Below are 20,425 nucleotides of genomic sequence, written 5' to 3' on the forward strand. Positions count from 1 at the left end.
AGTTTAAGGTCTCTTACCAAAAAGAGGTTTTAAAGCTAACACCTTAATTTCAATGGAGAAAGGGGAGGACAAGCCCTTCCCACCCAGAACAGGTAATCCAATTCCAGCCAGCAGCTATCTTTAAACAATGTGTCCATTTACATTTGAATGGCTACACTTTTTGATAGCCTAAGGGCAAGTTTACATGTAAACAAGTTTGCTTCTCAGTTCCTAGGGCAGAAAAAACAAGGTTTAAAATTATTAGATTTTAAAATTTATTCTTAAAAGTATAAAAGTTTATTAATTAAAAAAAAAACCAAGGAAATCAAAAAATTTGATGAACAATATTAACTGTTGATTATAATAGAATCAGAGATACGGGTGGGGAGGGGAGTGGACTGACAATTCTGGGGGGGGGAGGGGAGTGGTGGATAAGGGAAGAGACTGAACATAAACTGTGCACCTATGGATGAGGACAATGGGGGGTGGGGAAAGGGCAGAGGGTGGGGTGGGAACCTGGTGGAGGGGGGAAGAAATGAGGAACCTTTGTAATAATATGAACAATAAAGATTGATTAAAAAAAAATAGTGCTGCTATAAATATTTGCACTCACACTTTTGTGTAAACTTAGTATTTACACAAGCTTGAATTGCTCTATGACAAATTCTTTGAAGTGGCATTATTGAGGCATATGGTAATTGTATATTTAACTTTGTAATAAACTGCATTCTCACCAGACATATGTATTAAAGTTCCAGTTAATCCTCATCCTCACCAACAATCAGTACTATCAGTATAATATTTTATTTTAGCATTTATAAAAGGTTATATAAATGGTACGTCACTGTGGCTTTACTTTGCATTTTCCTAATGATTAATGAGCATCTTTATCTTCGCATGTGCTTTTATGCCATCCAAATATCTTCTTTAGTGAAATGCCTATTCAAATCTTTCACCCAGTTTATAAATTGGTTTGGGTTGGGGGATTTTGGTTTTTTGTTTTGTTTTGTTTTGTTTTTTTAAGTTCTTCCTAAATTCTGCAGCCAGATCCTTTCTCAATACCAATATATTCTCCCAGTTCATGGCTTGTCTTTTAATTATTTTGACTGTGACCATCACATAAAAAATATTACATTTTTGCCCTAGCTGATTTGGCTCAGTGGATAGAGCGTTGGCTTGAGAACTGAAGGGTTCCGGGTTGGATTCTGGTCAAGGGCACATGCCCGGTCGCAAGCTCGATCCCCAGTAGGGAGGAGTGCAGGAAGCAGCCAATCAATGATTCTCTCTTGTCATTGATGTTTCTATCTTTCTCCCTCTCCCTTTCTTTCTGAAATCAATAAAAATATATATATTTGGGGGAAAAAGGTTTTAAATTTTGATGAAGTTCACATCAAATTTTTTTTCTTTCATAGATCATGTTTTAGGTGCTGTATATCTAAGAGCTTTTTGCCAAACCCAAGATCAAGAAGACTTTTTCCAATGTTTTCTTCTCAGGGTTTTTACTACTTCAAGTTTTACATTTAGGTTTATGATCTATTTTCAATTAATTTTTATACATGATGTTACAAATTGAGGCTCACTTCTTTACATATGGATACAGAGTATTTCAACACCACATACTGAAAAGACTGTCTTTTCTCCACTGATTTTTGTTTGCACCTTTGTAAAAAACAAAACAAAAACTAGTTGATTATATTTGTGTAAGTCTATTTCTGGCTCTCTATTCTGTTCCTTTAGCCAATACACTACCACACCGTCTTTTATATATACATACTAGAGGTCCACTGCACAAAATTCATGCAGGAGAGGGTGCAGTCCCCCTCAGTCCAGCCTGCCTCCTCTCGCAATCCGGGATTGCTGGCTCCTAACTGCTCACCTGCCTGCCTGCCTGCCTGATCATCCCTAACCATTCTGCCTGCCTGCCTCATCTCCCCTAACCACTCTGCCTGCCTGCTTGATCACCCCTAATTGCCTCTGCCTCACTCCCTGATGCTGCAGCTTCATCCATCTGTCCAGAATGATGTCTAGCAGGTAGTTCAGCTGTCCAGTCTAATTAGCATATTATGCTTTTTACATATATATATATATATATATATATATATATATATATATATATATATATCAGAGAGGAAGGGAGAGGGAGAGATAGAAACATCAATAATGAAAGAGAATAACTGATCAGCTGCCTCCTGCACGCCCTCTACCGGGGGCTGAGCCTGCAATCTGGGCATGTGCTCTTGATTGGAATCAAACCCAGGTCCTTTCAGTATGCAGGTCAATGCTCTATCCACTGAGCCAAACCAGCTAGGGCCACCACACTGTCCTGATTAGTATAGCTTTACAGTACATTTAAAATTACATATGGTGAGTCTTCCAACTTTAACCTTTTTCAAACTTGTTTTGTTTATCCTAGTTCCTTTAACTTTCCATATACAATTTTTAAAAACCACAGTCATAGTAGCCACCTCTTTTGTGGTTTCCTTCTCCTCCAGAAAATTGGCATTTTTACTGCTATTCTTTGTCAAAACAAGTTCATAATATCTTCTCTAAATATGTGATGTAGGTACTCATAACTCTTCACCCAATATGTCCAGGACCAGAAACTTATGTGAAAAATACAGATATACATATGAAAATGTGTTCAATTCTATACTGAATCTCCAAGTCCAACAAAAGAAAAAAGATTAAATGATAGCTGGAAAAGTGTTCAAAATATGTTGTTTTTAAAAAATGAATACGCAACCCAGCTGGCTGAGCTTTGACCTATGAAACAGGAGGTCATAGTTCAATTCAGGTCCCAGGGCACATAACAGGGTTGTGGGCTTGATCCCCAGTGTGGGGGTGCGCAGAAGGCAGTGGATGGATGATTCTCTCTCATCACTAATGTTTCTCTCTCTCTCCCTCTCTGAAATCAATAAAAATTTTTTTTTTACAAATACACATAAATATACAGTATCTAATATTTTAGATAAAATATAGCAATTTCAGAAGCAAAAATATTTTTTTCATTATTTCTGAATAGTATCATTACAAGTAACTTTTTCTTCATAGTTTCATAAACTTTTTGTTGTTATTGTTAACCCTTACCCAAGAACATTCTTTCCATTCATTTTTAGAGAGACTGGAAGGGATGGGGAAAAACAGAGAAAGAGAGCATGGATATGTGTGTCTCTCTCTAAAATAAAAAAAATAAAAAAATAAAAAGAATTAAAAGAGAACCCTGGCTGGCTTAGTTCATTAAAGCATCCTCTGAAGCACCAAGGTTGCAGCTTTAATTCCTGGTCAGGACGTGTACAACAACCAACCAATGAATGCATACATAAGTGGAACAACAAATGGATGTTGTTCCCTCCTTCCTCTCTCTCTCTCTAAAATCAATCAATAGATCCAAGCTGGCTGCACAGGTAAACACCTAGCAGCAGCTGCACACAACAATTTCAATAAAATACAACTAAAATATAAAATGGACATTACCCAGAACTACAGGAAAGTCGACTGACTGGAAATTCTACAACGAGAAGCAAGGAGAAAACCAGAAGGAAAAGCAGAGGAGCTGTAAAAGGCTAAGGTACGGAGACACGCGGCGCACGCGGAGAGGACGGAGCCGGAGAGGAGGGGCGGCTGAGTGCCTGGCTGGCGTTCTCTAGTGGGAAGCAGATAAAAGCTCCGGACTGTGCTGGGCCCCAGTTCCGACTGCTCTGAACCCCAGTTCTAGGCCAGACCCCGGGGACCCAGGCTCATCCATAGGGAGCTGGGCTGTAAGGTGGAACCCCGGGGGAGCGGCGAAAGGAGGTCCCGGAGGCGCCCACATTGTGCGCAGAGAAGGGATGGTTGGCTGTGCCACGGGATTGCCCTGGCGGGAAGGAGACAGGGGCTCCATAAACAAGATATCAATAAAACAAGATATCGAAAACATACTGAAAGAAATAGTGACAGAAAACTTGCCCCACCTGGTGAAAGAATTAGACTTACAAGTCCAGGAAGCGCACAGAACTCCAAACAAAAGGAATCCAAAGAGGACCACACCAAGACAAATCATAATTAAAATTCCAAGAGCAAAAGACAGAGAGAGAATATTAAAAGCAGCAAGAGCAAAGCAGGTAATTAACTATAAAGGAGCACCTATACCACATGTGTCAAACACAAGGCCCGCGGGCCAAATCCAGCCCGCCAGGCCTTGCAATGTGGCCCGCACCGCGCTGTCATCACTGCACTCCGCTGTCAGTTTATGACATTGTCAGTTTATGACTGTTCAGTAAACCATTCGGCCCGCGATTTAGGCTGGATTTTAGATTTTGGCCCCTTCTCTGATTGAGTTCGACACCCCTAACCTATACGATTGTCAGCTGACTTCTCAACAGAAACCATGCAGGCCAGACGGGAATGGCAAGAAATATTCAAGGTGATGAATAGTAAGAACCTACAGCCAAAGATAATCTACCCAGCAAAGCTATCACTCAGAATCGAAGACCAAATAAAGAGCTTCACTAATAAAAAAAAGCTAAAGGAGTTCATCACCACCAAACCAGAATTATATGAATTGCTGAAGGGAGTTCTTTCGGAAGAGAAAGTAAATAAAGATAAAAATTATGAACAACAAATACTATCAACAAGTGAATCTAAAAACCAAGGAAATTAAAAAAAAAATCTGATGAACAATATTAACTGTTGAATATAATAGAATCAGAGGTATGGAAGGAGAGTGAACTGACGATTCTTGGGGAAAAGGGGAGAGGGGGATGTGGGAAGAGACTGAACATAAACTGTGCACCTATGGATGAGGACAATGGGGGGTGGGGAAAGGGCAGAGGGTGGGATGGTAACCTGGTGGAGGAGAGCAATGGAGGGGGGGGGAGGAACATTTGTAATAATATGAATAAAAATTTAATTTAAAAAAATAAAATAAAATCAATCAATAAATAAAATTATATAAGAATTAAAGCAGCAAAGAAATAATGTGGGAAAATAGGTTACTAAAAGTTTGGGGCTAGAACTTTCTATTCGTAACCTCCAGTGTTAGAAATATAGTTACTTTTCATAATTTTTAGTACTTTAATAACATCCTTTAGTTTGTAATAAAATATAATTATAACCAGTCCAATAGTAAATTCTTTAAAACTGAACAGTCAAGTAGTTAAATACATTCAAATGCCACCAGTAAAAATTTTTAAAAAGAGTAAACAAGTGTTGATGAAAATGAAAAGAAATTAGAACCATCATACATTGCTAGTAGGAATGTAAAATGATACAGCCACTTTGGAACAGTCTGGCAGTTCCTCAAGTGTTGTCATACGACCCAGTAATTCTATTCCTAGGTAAATACCCAAGAGAAATTAAAACATGCCCACACTGAAACTTGCACACAAATGTTCACATCATTATTATTTATAATAGCCAAATAGTGGAAAACCCAAATGTCCATATAATGGAACATTATTTAATAAAAATACATGTCACAACATATATCAATTTGAAAACATTATGCTAAATGAAAGCCAGCCACATAAAACTATCTAGCATGTGAATCCACTTATATAGAATAGGCAAAGCTATAGTCACAGATAGTAGACTGGCTGCCCAGGCTAAAGACTACTAATGAGTATGGAGTTTCTTTTTGGGGTGATACAAATATTCTAAAATAGACTGTGATAATGGTTGTACAACTCTGTAAATATACTATAAAGCTCTGAATTGTACATTTAAGTGGGTGGATTATATGATATGTAAATTATATTTCAATAAAGCTGGGTTTTTTAAGTTGTTTTAAAAAGGAGAAAGGGAAACCTATCAATTAAGAAAGTCTCAATCTAAATAATGGACACAGACAACAGGGGGGTGAGGGCATGAGTGGAGGTGGGGGGGGACAATGAGGGGATAAGGACACATATGTAATACCTTAACCAATAAAGAAAAAAATACGTTAAAAAAAGAGGAAGTCTCTAGAGGCATATCAACTAAATGCAATTGTGAACCTCATTTTGGATCCTGATTCAAACTAAAACTATATCTATGAGACAACTGTAGATCTAAACACTGATGGGGTATCCTAACCTATATAATAATCCTATATAATAAAAGGCTAATATGCAAATAGACCGAACAGTGGAACAACTGAACAACTGGTCACTATGCTGTGCGCTGACCACCAGAGTGCATGCACGGAACATGGTGGGCATCGTGGAGGTGAGCAGGGGTGCCAGACCAAGGTGGGGCACTGGTCGCTGCCAAAAGGGCAAGCCTCTAGTGGTTACTGAAAATTCTTTGCTCCAGCACACCCAGTCCCGCCTGACGCTTGCACCTGCTGGTGGTGCCAGTCCTGCTTGCATTCACTGCTGCTGGCACCAGAGCCACAACTCACACCCACTGCCGGCGCCCAGCACTGGCCCTGATCGCTTGGTGCTGTCAGTGGGTGCAAGCAGCGGGTTATCAGTCCCAATCGCCCTGCAGGGCTTCTCCACCTCCCCGTCCTGAGGGGAGATCGCGGCCGGCAGCCGCCGCTTCACCCACTGCTGGCGACAGAGCTGCCACTCGCACCCACTGCCAGTGCCTAGCACCGGTCTTGATTGCTGGGCACAATCAGCAAGCAAGCAGCAACTGCCAGCCCTGATTGACCCTGAGGGCTTCTCCACCTCCCCCTGCTCTTGAGGGGCGATTGGGACAGCAGCCACTGACACACCTGATGCTGGCACTGGCTCCAATTGCTCGGCGATGGGTGCAGGGGTGCAGGGGTGCCAGCAGACAGGGGACCGGGAGCCGGGCAGGGACACAGAGGATGGGCTGACGGCAGCCTCCCAGCCCACAGTTCCTTTCAAGGTGCACGAATTCGTGCATGGTCCCTTAGATTCCTGTTTCAGAGATTTGTGTTAGTAAACAGTATTTATTTTTAAAATATATTTTACTGATTTCAGAGCTGGGGGTAGGGGGGGGAAGAGAGAGAGAGAGAGAGAGAGAGAGAGAGAGAGAGAGAGAGGATCAATGATGAGAGAGAATCATTGATCGGCTGCCTCCTACATGCCTCACACTGGGAATTGAGCGTGCCAACCTGGGCTCGTATCCTGACCAGAACTGAACCATGACCTAATGGTTCATAGGTTGACGCTCAACCATTGGGCCATGCTGGCTGAGCTAGATTGTTTTATTTTTTATTTATTTATTTTTATTAAATTATTATCTGTGTACATATATCATTGCCCCCCCCCCCATACATGCCCTCCCTCCCCAGAGAGCTAGATTGTTTTAAAGTAAATCTCTGATAACATATCCTTTCATCCCTAAATGCTTAAGTCCCTAAAAGATAAGGACTTTAGTCTTACACTTGCTAAATAAACACTCTTACATCAAGAATCCTTATTATCACATTTAAGCATAAAAAAATTATCAGCCTTAACTGGTTTGGCTTAGTGGATAAAGCGTGGGCCTGTGGACTGAAGGGTTCCAGGTTCTATTCCAGTCAAGGGCATGTACCTGGGTTGCGGGCACATCCCCAGTAGGGGGTGTACAGGAGGCAGATGATCAATGTTTCTAACTCTCTATCCCTCTCCCTTCCTCTCTGTAAAAAAAATCAATAAAATATATATTTTTAAAAATTATCAGAAGTCTTGGCCAGGTCACTTAGTTGGTTGGAACATCCTCAGGATACACCAAGCTTTTGGGTTCAATCCCTTATCAGGGCATATGTAAGAAGAAATCTACAAATCTATGAATAATGCATGGATCTCTCTCTCTCTCTCTTAAAAATCAATAAGAAAGCCCTAATCTGTTTGGCTCAGTGGACAGAGCTTCGGCCTGCGGACTCAAGGGTCCCGGGTTCGCCGAAGCCGGTTTGGCTCAGTGATAGAGCATCGGTCTGCGGACTGAAGGGTCCCGGGTTCGCCGAAGCCGGTTTGGCTCAGTGATAGAGCATCGGTCTGCGGACTCAAGGGTCCCGGGTTCGCCGAAGCCGGTTTGGCTCAGTGATAGAGCATCGGTCTGCGGACTGAAGGGTCCCGGGTTCGCCGAAGCCGGTTTGGCTCAGTGATAGAGCATCGGTCTGCGGACTGAAGGGTCCCGGGTTCGCCGAAGCCGGTTTGGCTCAGTGATAGAGCATCGGTCTGCGGACTGAAGGGTCCCGGGTTCGCCGAAGCCGGTTTGGCTCAGTGATAGAGCATCAGTCTGCGGACTGAAGGGTCCCGGGTTCGCCGAAGCCGGTTTGGCTCAGTGATAGAGCATCGGTCTGCGGACTGAAGGGTCCCGGGTTTGATTCCGGTCAGGGGCGCATCCCCGTGGGGGGTGTGCAGGAGGCAGCTGGTCCATGTTTCTCTCTCATCGATGTCTCTCTCTATCCTTCTCCCTTCTCTCTGTAAAAAAGTCAATAAGAAAAATGAGCCCTAGCTGGTTTGGCTTGGTGGATAGAGCATTGGCCTGTAGACCAAAGGGTCCCAGGTTCGATTCCAGTCCAGGGTACATGCCCAGGTTGCAGGCTCAATACCAGTGGGAGCATGGAGAAGGCAGCCCATCAGTGATATTTCATTCTCATCGATGTGTCTATCTCTCCCTCTCTATTCCTCCCTCTTTAAAGTCAATAATAATAATTGATTTCAATGTAGTGTTCGGTCACAAGTGCCACCAGACTGATGGCAACTATATGACTTCGTGGCTTCTAAGACACAACCCAATTTCAGAGAAATTAAAAACTAGACAAATATGCATCTTGTAATCAACTTAATACTGTAAAAGCATCATCTACAAAATACTGAGGTGCTATATTTGCCCTGGGTGGAGGGGAACAACACTAAAATTACATTTAGTGCCAAAAAAAAAAAAAAAAAATCATTGGACATTAACTATGTTTCAATTTACAATGTTGCCTTAAGACCATTTCAACTTCCAGAAAAGGTAAAAGCCCTAAGAGGTATTCTCAAAGTGACTGAAGAAAAATTAAAAAATAAATTTTAACTTACTCATCATACACTTTTAAAATAGCATACTTTTATAATTTTACAATTGTTTTTAGTTACCTATCAAATCCCCTTAAAAAAAAAAAAAAGGATTCTTAACTTATCAGTCAAACCTCTGAAAATGCATAGAAACTAGTTTACATGTGTGTGTTTTTTCCAGAGAAACTTCAATTTCACAAAAGGATCCATATACCAGAAAGACTAAAAATCACTTCTTTAAAAGAACTGTTTCAACTACATATTAATCACAGAGTCAGCACGGCTCCAGTTGCTCAGTCGTTGAATATTGACGTATGAACCAGGAGGTCAGAGTTCAATTCCCAGTCAGGGCACACACCAAGGTTGTGGGCTCGATCCCCAATGTGGGGTGTGCAGGAGGCAGCCAATCTCTCTCATCACTGATGTTTCTATCTCTCTCCCTCTCCCCTTCTCTTTGAAATAAATAAAAATATTTTTTTAAAAAGAATTAGAGTCATAAATAAGAGTATGCTATATAATCTGAAGAACATCACCAAGGCCAAATATTAACTTTGGAGTTTTTGGGTGTGCTTTTTTTGGGGGAGGAGTGCAGAAAACATTCATTTCTTCTAGAACAAATAAAAATTATGCAACTTTTTATATATATATTAATATATTTTATTGATTTTTTACAGAGAGGAAGAGAGAGGGATAAAGAGTTAGAAACATCGATGAGAATCATCAATCAGCTGCTTCTTGCACACCCCCTACTGGGGATGTGCCCGCAACCAAGGTACATGCCTTTGACCGGAATCGAACCTGGGACTTTTCAGTCCGCAGGCTGATGGCTCTATCCTCTGAGCCAAACTGGTTTCGGCTGCAACTCTTTATTTTAAAAAAATATTGAAGAGTTTCTTTAAAATAAATTATTGTTAAATCTGATAAAGAAGCTTCTATTGCCTTAGCCGGTTTTGCTCAGTGGATAGAGTATCGACCTGCAGAGTGAAGAGTACAGGGTTCAATTCTGGTCAAGGGCACATGCCCAGGTTGCGCGCTTCATCCCCAGTAGGGGGCGTGCAGGAGGTAGCCAATCAATGATTATCTCTCTTCATTGATTTTTTTCTCTCTCTCCCTCTCCCTTCCTCTTTGAAATCAATAAAAAAAAATAAAATAAAAAAATAAAAATAGCTCCTATTAAGGAAAACTTACAGGATATAACAAATACTTCCTAAGTTATCAGTTTGTAGAGTGTTGTAAAAATGGAACACACCTATATTTTATACTCTCAAACAGATTACTGAAAGAAATCAAAACTACAAGTTCACTGCTGTACTTTATTTTTATTTTTTTTTAATATATTTTATTGATTTTTTACAGAGAGGAAGAGAGAGGGATAGAGAGCTAGAAACGTCGATGAGAGGGAAACATCGACCAGCTGCCTCTTGCACAACCCTTACCGGGGATGTGCCCGCAACCAATGTACATGCCCTTGACCGGAATCGAACCCGGGACCTTTCAGTCCGCAGACCGACGCTCTACCACTGAGCCAAACCGGTTTCGGCTGTACTTTATTTTTTAAAAGATATATTTTTTGCCTAACTGGCATGGCTCAGTGGTTAAGCATTGACCTATGAACCAGGAGGTCATGGTTCAATTTCCAGTCAGGGCACACACCAGGGTTGTGAGCTCGATCCCCAGTGTGGGGTATGCAGAGGCCTCTGAAATAAATACATACATACATATATATATCATATATATGTATTTAATATATATTTTATATATATTTATATATATGTGTGTTAAATCTGATAAAGAAGCTTCTATTGCCTTAGCCGGTTTTGCTCAGTGGATAGAGTATCGGCCTGCAGACTGAAGAGTACAGGGTTCAATTCTGGTCAAGAGCACATGCCCAGGTTTTGTTTTATATATATATATATATATATATATATATATATATATATATATATATATTTTTTTTTTAAATTTCAGAACAGAGGAGGAAGAAAGAGATAACATCAATGATGACAGAGATTTATTGATCGGCTGCCTCTTGCACCCCCCACATGGGACTGAGCTTGCAACCCTGGCATGTGCCCTGACCTCTTTCTGGTTCATGCTCAACCACTGAGCCATTCTGGGCAATATACTTTATACTTTATGTTTCATTTAAACCTTTATGTTACACACATTATGAAGAAGCACTCTCACTTTCTGATCTCTAGACTCACTGTTATGTTTTTAGATAATTAATGCAGGAGCTCCAAGGAGATTCTAGACCAAAGCAGCCACACTAAGTTAAGATCACTACCAGATGTTTTTTGAAAAGTTAGTATTGCCCGGTTTGGTTCAGTGAATAAGAGAACGGGCCTGAAGACTGAAGGGTCCCAAGGTTTGATTCCGGTCAAGGGCACGTACCTAGGTTGCAATCTGGATCCCAGCCCTGGTCAGGCATATTCGGGAAAGCAACCAACAGATAGATGTCTCTCTCATACGCATCAATGTTTCTCTGTCTCTCCCCCTCCCTTCCACTGTCTCTAAAAATCCATGGAAAAATATTCTCGGGTGAGAATTACCACTGGGCAGGTGTGGCTCAATGGTTGAGCACTGACCTATGAATCAGGAAGTCACGGTTCTATTCCTGGTCTGGGCACATGCCTGGGTTGCAGGCTCAATCCCCAATTAGGAGCTTGCAGGAAGCAGCCGATCAATGATTCTCTCTCACTGATGTTTCTCTCTCTCTCTCTTTCCCTCTCTGAAATCAATTAAGAAAAAGACACAAGAAACTACCTCTGCCTATATACACCCCCCCCCCAAAGCTAAGAATCACACTGATTCAAGATATTTCAAAAAAATAATAAAAGCAGGATGAATCAAAAAATTGTGAAATACAGGTCTCCAAGTCTCTAGCATAACAGATGCCTTAGTTAAAACAGACTGCAGCCAACTATTTCATGGTGAAAAAGATCAATTAGAAGCCCACTAATATGAAAAAGTTAAAGGAGTTACATTATGAAAAAAATTTAGAATGACTGACAGGGACCGGGTAGATCCCACTATGCCAAGGTCACAGAATTGAACCCCCATCAGGTTACATACCAGAATCATAAATTAGTAACAACAAATTGGTTTCTTTCTCTTTTTCTCTCCCCCCTCCTCTCTCTAAAATAAATAAATAAAATTTTAAAAAGAATCATTGACAATCCCACTGTCTTCAAGAACTATTATGCAAAATAGAGAAAAGTGTTTACCTTGAAAATAAATTATACTAAATGTTGGACTGTAATTTGATATGGGAGAATAGCGGTAGGAAAAGTTATGTGCCAACCTTTTCTTTTTCAAATATATTTTTTATTGATTTCAGAGAAAAAGGGAGAGGAAGAGAGAGAGAGAGAGAGGAGAGCGAGAGAGAGAGAGAGAGAGAGAGAGAGAGAGAGAGAGAGAGAGAGGGAGGGAGAGAGAAACATCAATGATGAGAATCACTGATCAGCTGCCTCATGTACACCCCACACTGGGAACTGAGCCCACAACACCACATGTGCCCTGACAAGAATGGAACTATGAACTCCTGGTTCATAGGTCAACTCTCAACCATTGAGCCACACCAGCCAGACTGTGCCAACTTTTAACTGCAGCTGTGATGGAACACACTAAAAGCCTTGTTTTAAGACAAAAGCAATGAAATTTAAAAAAAACAAAAAAAACAATGGTTTACAAATTATCACTAGTGTTAACTGCTCATGACCATAAATATGCCTGTTTCCAGTGAAGGGTTTTGGGATAAAAGGCCATACAATAAGGAAAAAAGTGGAAGAAAATGAAATTGAACAAAATTCTCACACAAGACAAAAACATAAAATCTTTTTAAGAATTTTCATACATTTTTATGTCACAATTAAAGGTAAAAACAGCAGAAACCTTGGCTCGGTGGATAGAGTGTCGGCCTGCGGACTGAAAGGTCCTGGGTTCGATTCCGGTCAAGGGCATGTACCTTGGTTGCGGGCACATCCCCAGTAGGGGGTGTGCAAGAGGCAGCTGATCAATGATTCTCTCTCATTGATATTTCTAACTCCCTATCCCTCTCCCTTCCTCTCTGTAAAAAAAATCAATAAGAATATAAATAAATAAATAAATAAATAAATAAAGGTAAAAACACACAAAGATAAAGAAATCTAACACAGCAAAACTGGAGATTAAACCATTCTTTTTAAATAAGACTAAAATTAAAAACCATTTAATTTAAGTCAGTGAATGCTACAGGAAATCCTCTTTATATACTACCTATTCCAAACTGAGAGAGCTCTCTACACTCCTTTCAGTTACTTAAGCAAAATATTACAATTTGAAAACATTTAATTTTTTTTAAGTAAATTCCATTGGAGTGAAATTATTCTAACTAGTGCACATTTACCTTGACTATCAATGATACTTTTGGGGAAACAATTCTTTTTTGGAAATAAACTTTACTCCACTAAATTTGGCCAGTAAAATTTGTTAAATAATGCTCTGCTAGAAGTTATATAAATTCCATTTTATGCAACTAACTTTTCCAGTATCTGTAAATGAAATGTATACTTGACAAGAGAATAGTCCTCAATTAATAACTTGTATATTTAGTGATTTTAAATGTTTGCATCTGAAAAAATATAGTGTGGTGACCACAAAAAGTAAGGTATTCAGTTGGTAAGGGTACTGCTTTTACAGAGTATTCTAAAAATGTGCTTTCATTGGGTATTTGGTAACTATCACAGGCATGAATAGTAAACATTCCCCTATCGATTATCCACATTTTTCCTACAAAGTTGACCCAATTTCAAGCCTGAATCTGAGTCTTCCACTTTATAAGGGTAAAAAACAAAAGTAATTGGGTAGTCCTAAAAATACACATTAACTACATGACCGAAGACACTCATTTAAAACTTTTGCCAAGATAGCACCTCCCTTCAAAACAAACGATTGACTCACTGCTCTATATTACTTAATTTTGAAGAAAAACAAAAACAAAAACAAAAAACTAAACGGATTCCTAAACACTCATTTCCCTCGATCTCTGGACCCACCATTTAAAATGTTCAACCTTCAATTTATGATCCGTCCCTTCAAAAATAGTTAATGAAACAAAATAGAAAAACAACCTCAGTATTTCCAAGTTATCTACCACGAAATTAAAAAACAACAACAACAACAAAAACAGCAGATTCAAGAATGTCCTCAAGTCATAGAAAACAATGGAAACAATGTGTATGGGTCACCAGCTACTCAATGAAACCGTCTCACCTGAGATGATACTTTTTAATCGGTGAGACCACCCATGAGCTAGAGCTAGCCACCTGAGCGCAAAAAGGTTTCAATTTGTCTCCCAGAAGTGGGAAAAGCTCTCCATCTCCCTACATTAAGTTCCATCCTCTGTGACTATGTGTCTACATGTAGGAACAAAACAACAACAACAACAACAACAGGCCTGTAAAAAAGTTGGGGGCAGGGTGAGGACAAAGGGCATTTTGAAACACCACAGAAGTAAATAAGAGAATGAGGACAGGAGGGGGCTACATTCAAGTTCTTTCAAGGGGATCAAGGAGGGGGGGAGGAGCAGCGACCCTTGTTGACCACCCTGGGCTCCCAGTCTTCACTGCCGCCCGCTGGAATGCAAAGTCGGAACCCACACTCCGCAGAAGCCCCTCAGATCCTCCAAATGTCAGGTCCCCAGGCTGCCCCCGGAATGACAGGCTAGTGCCCCTCCCCCACTCCCTTCTCCCCCCTAAAAAAGAAAGGTCCAACCCCATAAAGTGCAGGTCACTCTGCCCTCTGGGGCAGTTCCAGCCGGCGCGGGGATGGTTCTGATGGGAGGACGAGAGGGGGCAACACAAACCACCTTTTTTTCTCCCCCCTCCCACCCCCTTTACACCCACCGCTGAAGAAGCAACAAACCCAAAAACAAAGACAGCCCCCCGCCTCCCCGGGCCGTCCCTGTCCTAAGCCCGAGAGGCTCCCCGGCTCCCGGAGCGGCCCGGCCTCCCGCCCCCACCCACCCCCAGGACAAAGAAAAGGCACCGGGTGAGCAAGGCCTTCCTGCCTCCTCCGGAGGGGGGAGGGGGCTGCCGAGGTGAGAGGGGGGTCCCCCCTCCGCTCCCTCTCGGCCCCGAAAACAGCCGAAAGCAGCGGCGGGGAGCGCAGCGGGCTCCGCGGGGGGAGCCCGGCCTGGGGGAGCTGGGAGTGTACCTTGAAGTAGCCTCCTTCATAGAGGGTGTTGGGGGGTCCGAAGATGGCAACCTCCCAGTTGTAGAGGTCGGACTCGTCCACCAGGGTGATCCGGAAGCCCTCCACCGGCTCCTCCTGCAGGGACTTCAGCTCCAGCATCAGGGCCTTCTGCGAGCTGGTCATCTGCTGCTGGGCCATCGCGGCGGCGGCGGCGGCGGGCCGGGCCGGGGCCCAGTCCTCACGCACCGGCCGGGCCGGACCAGGCCCCTCCCCTCCGCGCCGCTCGGCTCGCCCTCGGCCGGGCCGCTCTCCGCGCACACGCAGCCGGCGGGCCGCACCAGGCCCCAGGCGGCCCGCGGGCCGGCCCGGTGCTCCTCACACACGACGCGGGCCCGGCCTTCTCCTCCTCAGGAGGGGCAGAGGCTGGAGGAGTTCGGGGAATTCACTCCCGGTCCGGGTCCCGGTCCCAGTCCTCCCCCCCCCCAGGGGGCCTCAACTTGGGGGGGAGAGGAAGGAAGGTGGAAGCGGAGAAAGGCGGCGGAGGGCCGGCGATGGTGAGGAGACGGGGCCAGGCCGGCCCGGGGACGCCGCGCTCGCTCGCTCGCCCTCTCGTTCTCCTCTGGGGCCGCCGGGGCCGCCGGGCCGGGGGGCGCGCGGGGCCGGGGGCGGGGGTCTCGCGGCGGCGGCGGCGGCGGGAGGGGGGAGGGGCGGCGATGGCAGAGGAGGAGGAGAAGGAGGAGGAGGAGAGAGCGCCTCGCGCCGCGGGAGCGACGGAGGCCAGGAGCAGGAGGAGGGAGGGAGGGAGGGAGGGAAGGGAGGGAGGAGGGGCGCGGGCCGGGAGGGAGGAGGCTCTCGGCGAGTGGCGACCGACGCGCGTGCGCGCGCCCCTCCCTCCTCCGCCCTCCGGGTCGCCGTCCTCCTCCTCCTCCTCCTCCTCCTCCTCCCACGTCCCCGCCTCCTCTCGGCCGCCCGCCCGGCGTGGTGGTGGCGGCGGCGGCGCTTTGTGACGCCCGCGCCGGTCCCCGCCCTTAAAGAGCCAGCGGCCGCGGGGCCGAGGGGGGCCTCCCGGGGTGCGCCCGGCTCCAGAGGATGGCTGTGCGGCTGGACACCCCGGTTCCCCGACGGCGCGCCGAGGAAGGAACCCCGGTCCTGGAGCCATTGGCGCCCCCCCTCCTCCCCCCGTGTGTATCCTCAGCCTTCCCCTCAGGAGACCTGGTCCTCTGCGGGTTCATCCCTCACCCCAGTGTGTGTGTGTGTGTGTGTGTGTGTGTGTGTGTGTGTGTGTGTGTGTGTTTGGGGGGTGGGAGGGGCAGTGTGCCAAACAGTTGTGGGGTTGAGTGGGGACAGTTTCAATGGAGAAGTGGGGAAGGCAGATAGATGAGCCAGCTTCTACTTCCCTAAACTACAAAGAGGAAGCTGTGGGCAATAGAGGACGCATGAAATTGAACCTATTCCTCTGTGTGATTTGGGGCAAGTGCTCTGGGTGTTCCTCAGTTTACCCATTTGTAACATGTGGGTGAACCTGGACGCCCTACTGGTCCTTTCAGCTTGAAGGAGAGACTTTTTAAGTAATCATGACTGAAGTGAAATCTAGAGAGTCTTCAATCCCCGTGATTTTTTGAAGTCTTTATTCGTTGAAAGTAATTCCCCATGATGTAGATAGAATACTCTTTTCTCTTAAGAATGCATGTACTATGATAACATATCCTGAAAAGCCAGGGTACTGTGAGAGTGCCAAACACTTAGAATTTGGGGATCAGAAAGGTCCTTGGTTCCAACACTGGCTCCACCACTTACATTATATTACCTCTTTCTTTTTCATCAGCTTCTGTAAAAGAGGCTTAATGATACCTAACATAAGAGTTGTAAAGATTACATGAGATCATTTATATACAAAGTTTAGTGCAATGACTGGTGCATGGTAAATGATCCATAAACAGGAACTTTAAGAGGAAGAAAAAATAATGTAAAGGCATAGCTTTATTCTGGATACAACCCCCTCCATTATTTAATAGACTTCTTTTTACAACAGCTTTAGATGATAGAAAAGTTGAGATAGTATTGAGCATTCCCATATTTTTCCATGGGCACCCAATTTCCCCTATAATTAACAGCTTACATTAGTATAATACATGTGTTACAATTAAACAATGTTGATGTTATTAACTAAAGCCTTTTCTCATATTTTCTTAGTTTTTATCTGGTGTCCTTTTTCTGTTTCAAGATCTCATCCTGGGCACCACACTATATTTAGTTTTCATGTTTTGTTAGATTTCTCTTGACTGTGACAGTTTCTAAGACTTGTTTTTTTATGACTTTGACAGTCAAGTATGTCATAGAATGTCCCTCAGTTAGGATATATGATGTTTTTCTCATGATTAAACTGAGTTTATATGACTTTGGGATGGGGGGAAGGGGAGATGACAGAGGTAAAATGATATTTTCATCACCTCATATCAAGGGCACATAATATCAACATGATTTATCAGTGTTGATATTATACTCTTTATTTTTAAATATATTTTATTGATTTTTTTTTTTTTTTTTTTTTTTTTTTTACAGAGAGGAAGGGAGAGGGATAGAGAGTTAGAAACATCAATGAGAGAGAAACATCTATTGGCTGCCTCTTGCACACCCCCTTCTGGGGATGTGCCCACAGCCAAGGTACATGCCCTTAACCAGAATTGAACCTGGGACCCTTTAGTCCAAAGCTCTATCTACTAAGCCAAACCGGTTAGAGCGATATTGTATTCTATAGAAGAAAGTCACTGTGCACAATCCACAGTAAAGGATCCTCTTTATTCTTTTTTCTCAGAGATGAGGTCTCAGTATTTTAAAGAATCATTCCCTAGCTCCTAACCCTACTCTGTATGCCTGGAGGCCAAACTCCACTGGAATTGGAGCTCACTTCAGAGGAGGGGAAGTGTTGGAGTCAATGCAGCCACTCCTCCCAAATTGATGGTGCATGACTGGTTCTGGCTTCCTCTCCTCCACCACTCAATTCAGGGACAAGAAGATTGCTGACCTGGAAATGTGGGAGATGATGTTGACACCTTTAATAACATGACTATGAGTAGACACATAGGCAGAAAGTTCATCTTCAAAGCATTGCACCCACATAAACTCATCATAGCCCCACCCTGACCCAGAAGATGGTAGGTCCTTAGTAATTCGATGGAAAAAACACCTGGCATCCAGACCAGAAGCTACTCAGATTGATGCACAAACTCATGCTAAATATCGTAGTAGCCATGGCTGTAAGCTGGATGACTAATAAACATACACCTGGCTGAGAGGCCCACAGCCCAGTGTGTTAATGAGTTGTGTACTTAAGGTTCTCCATTCTCAGGTCAAGAACTAAAATTCCACAGAACTTGCCTCATGTCTTTAATCTTAGCTGGTAAGACATTGTTTATTAGTAGTTTGAAACTGTGTTATTCATCGCTGGATCCTCAGCAACCAGCACACTATCTGACACAAAGCAGATCCGAAGTAATTGTTCTCATGGTCTCAGAACAAAGGGTAGAAAGACAATCACTAATTGACTACAACAGCCTAGCCGGTTTAGCTTGGTGGATAGAGCGTCGACCTACAGATTGAAGGGTCCCTGGTTTGATTCTGGTCAAGGGCATATACCTTGGTTGCAGGCACATCTCCAGTAGGGGGTGTGAGAGGGAGCCTGAAGTAGTCAAAGATCTACACCTGACTAGATGGATGTAGCTTAGAGCAGCTTGCCACCTTCCCTCCAGTGAGGTGTAAAGACTTCTGGCTTGCCACCAAGGTCTTTTTGACCAGACATAGCCTAGTTAATTGTTGTCCAAACACCATAATTTGAGGCCAAACTTCTATGCGAGTTAAACTTTTGACAAGGGAACAAATTTCAAACCGAAGTGTCTGTCAGTCATGTAGCTAGCTATAGAGCTTGCAACTTACTAGCAACCACTGCCCAATCCATATGAAGTAAGAAAAATGATTTTTTGGGTTTCCCCCCCCCCTTCAGTTTTAATGTTGTTATGTATTTAAATCCTTGTTTAAATAAAACTTGTTTTCAGAAAAAACAAAACAAGAAACTTCATGTCAAATTTTCTGAAATCTTTACGCTAAAAAATCGTCAAGTTTTGTGCCCAAAAAAGAGCATTTGCGGAAGTTTTAATTCATTATTTTGAAGAAAAGTGCTACTGAAAGTTATCATATACCTCGGGAAGCTTATGGTGAACATGCTCCATCTCAAAGTACTTGTGAACACTATTTTAAATGCTTTAAAAGTGATGATTATTTTTAAAATACATTTTATTGATTTTTTACAGAGAGGAAGAGAGAGGGATAGAGAGTTAGAAACATCGATGAGAGAGAATCATCGATCTATTGCCTCTTGCACATACCCTACTGGGGATGTGCCCGCAACCAAGGTACATGCCCTTGACTGGAATTGAACCCGGGACCTTTCAGTCCACAAGGTGACACTCCATCCACTGAGCCAAACCGGTTTCGGCTAAAAGTGATAATTTCTATGTGGAAGACAAAGAATATCTGGGTCAACTGAAAAAAGTTTGAAGACCAACAATTACGAGCATTATTGGATGAAGATGTGTGTCAAATTAAAAAACAACTTGCAGAAAGATTAAACGTTGCTCAGCAAATAATTTCTGATTGTTTATGAGCAATGGGAAAGATTTCAAAGGAAGGAAAAATGGTGCCACATCAACTGAACGAAAGACAAATGGGAAACGGCAAAGTCATCAGTAAAATGTTGCTTCAATGGCATGAAATAAAGTAATTTTTTTCCATCGAATTGTGACTGGTGATGAAAAGTGGATTTATTTAGAGAATTCCAAACGCACAAAATCATGGGTTGATCCAGCTCAACCATCAACAACGACTGCAAGGCCAAATCGCTTCAGAAAGAAGACAATGCTCTGCGTTTGGTGGGATCAAGAAGGTGTGGTGTATTATGAGCTTCTAAAACCAGATGAAACCATTCATTCTGATCGCTACCAACAACAAATAATCAATTTGAACCACACTTTGATCATAAAACCACCAGGATGGTCCAGAAGACAAGGCAAAGTAATTTTACTTCATGATGACGCACCATCACCCACTTCAAAACAAATTAAAGATACATTAAAAGATCTTTCCTGGAGCCGAAACCGGTTTGGCTCAGTGGATAGAGCGTCGGCCTGTGGACTGAAAGGTACCGGGTTCGATTCCGGTCAATGGCATGAATATTGGTTGTGGACACATCCCCCGTAGGGGGTGTGCAGGAGGCAGCTGGTCGATGTCTCTCTCTCATTGATGTTTCTGGCTCTCTCTCTCCCTTCCTCTCTAAAAGATCTTTCCTGGGACGTATTAACCCA

General features: G+C 43.1%; 1 protein-coding gene across 2 annotated transcripts in view; it reads right to left on the reverse strand.

Annotated features, from left to right (window-relative positions):
• The window catches only part of UBE2R2 (ubiquitin conjugating enzyme E2 R2), a 63,437-nt gene extending 47,576 nt beyond the window's left edge, over positions 1 to 15,861 (reverse strand). Inside the window, exon 1 of one of the 2 annotated variants that reach the window (XM_084898009.1) lies at positions 15,090 to 15,861. In XM_084898009.1, the coding sequence (XP_084754135.1) occupies positions 15,090 to 15,266 (177 nt within the window). In that variant the 5' untranslated portion in view covers positions 15,267 to 15,861. The remainder of the gene's footprint in view (positions 1 to 15,089) is intronic. The other variant, XM_084898010.1, reaches the window with a different exon arrangement.
• Positions 15,862 to 20,425: the final 4,564 nt, after the last annotated feature.

This window comes from Pipistrellus hanaki, assembly GCF_964339955.1.
Source record: "Pipistrellus hanaki genome assembly, chromosome: 11".
Lineage (NCBI taxonomy): Eukaryota > Metazoa > Chordata > Mammalia > Chiroptera > Vespertilionidae > Pipistrellus > Pipistrellus hanaki.